At 39.4% G+C, this 1616-nt stretch overlaps 1 protein-coding gene across 1 annotated transcript in view; it reads left to right on the forward strand.

Moving 5' to 3' along the window:
* The first annotated feature begins 6 nt into the window (after positions 1-6).
* LOC117938710 (protein mono-ADP-ribosyltransferase PARP12-like) overlaps positions 7-1616 on the forward strand; it is a 2449-nt gene continuing 839 nt past the window's right edge. Inside the window, exons 1-4 of the mRNA XM_034863509.1 lie at positions 7-62; positions 1091-1211; positions 1301-1397; positions 1518-1596. Coding sequence (XP_034719400.1) covers positions 48-62; positions 1091-1211; positions 1301-1397; positions 1518-1596 — 312 coding nt within the window. The 5' untranslated portion in view covers positions 7-47. The remainder of the gene's footprint in view (positions 63-1090; positions 1212-1300; positions 1398-1517; positions 1597-1616) is intronic.

The raw sequence follows: 1616 nt of genomic DNA on the forward strand, positions 1-1616 counted from the left end.
CCACGGAGTGGGTTTGGTACTGGGAGGATGAGTTTGGAAAGTGGAACATGTACGCTTCAGCTGTGAGTAACTGGAGTTGTTTTTAGTTGTGATAATCCAGACGTGAGGAAATAGTGGAATAGTTATGTAATGTTATATGAGAAATATTCTGAAATGGAGATGTCCAAGTTTTCCTAATCTTCAACATTATATTATAGCCAATCCAGATATGTATTATCTTACCGTTATATGGCTGGTCAAATTCCGAAGTCATTCCTCTCCAGTAACGCCACGTCATAACATTTTTTGTAAACATTTAAAACCGTTCGTCCTAGATAACAGCACGAGTTAGCAAACAGTAGAACAGCATTCCCAGCTTTCCTCTTAAGTGAAATGTATACATAAATTTATACATGTCTGTAGAGCTGGGTATCAGTCAAACATTTTTGATATCGGTACCAGTAATAAAAACAGTGTTATAAAACTTCAGCAACATTTAAGGAAGTCAGTTGGGAAAAGATGCATATTTGATTTCTTGTGGGGAGTTAGATTATTATATAGATTTTCAACCACTTCATAATATCATTATGGTAGATATAGTCTATATAGACGACGATTCATTTATGGGATTGGTCCTGTGGCACCAGAAGATCCACCGGATGTCCCTCAATTTCGTCCAAATGTCCCTCCCCTTTCACTTTCTTAGTGTTTGCATTCCAAACTCTGGTCGGTTTATAGTTAACTGCTCCTCAGATCTCTGCAGGATCAATCCAGACAGCTAGCTAGACTATCTGTCTAATCTGAGTTTTCTGTTGCATGACTAAAACAACTTTTAAACAAGCACGTGTTCCACCAAAAAACAGTTTGTTTCCCGAGGCTGTTTTGCATGATTGCATTCGGCACTAAGCTCTGACATGACATTTTGTGCCATTGCACTGAAGTCAACTGTATTGCAGTCAACAATCATTTACATATATTTATACATTTGCTTTTTTTTATTTTTTTCAATTTTAGTTTTTGTAAGCAATGGTCTCTTTGTACACCACACAAACTGGCTCCTTATTGGTCTTGTTTCAATCAACAAAACCGATGTATTTGTGTTGTGTTGCAGTCTGGTGGACTCAAAGTATCAGACGTAGACAGTCCTACACTGGAGCAAAGGTTTCTGGACAATGACAAAGATGTGGTGGAGTTCACCGCTGGTTCCCAGTCCTACTCACTCAGTTTCCAAGGTAAACAGATTTCACACAATGGATCTCTGTGTTCACAGTTTTGTGCCTTTTTAAAACATTCAAGCAGTCATAATCTTTACTTTCCTCAGACATGATACAGACAAACAAGGAGTATGGCACCAAGAGGCTCGTGAAAAGACGTCCGCTGTTTGTCTCCGCATCTGATGTTAAAACAAAGAAAGTGAGGTACGACATCCCCCTCATACTGTTGGTCCCACTCATGTTTTCCAACCTTTTAAGAAACATTTTATGAAAACCACTTCACAATCGTACTAATCCTAATCCTACTTTGCTTTCTGACCACAGAAGGCCTCCTGGTATACAAACTTTGGCCGCTGTACCCGGCCACTGGGACAAGACACAGATTCCTCAAACAGGATACAAGGTGTTGTGAAAGCACCACAG

This window comes from Etheostoma cragini, chromosome 23 (genome assembly GCF_013103735.1).
Source record: "Etheostoma cragini isolate CJK2018 chromosome 23, CSU_Ecrag_1.0, whole genome shotgun sequence".
Lineage (NCBI taxonomy): Eukaryota > Metazoa > Chordata > Actinopteri > Perciformes > Percidae > Etheostoma > Etheostoma cragini.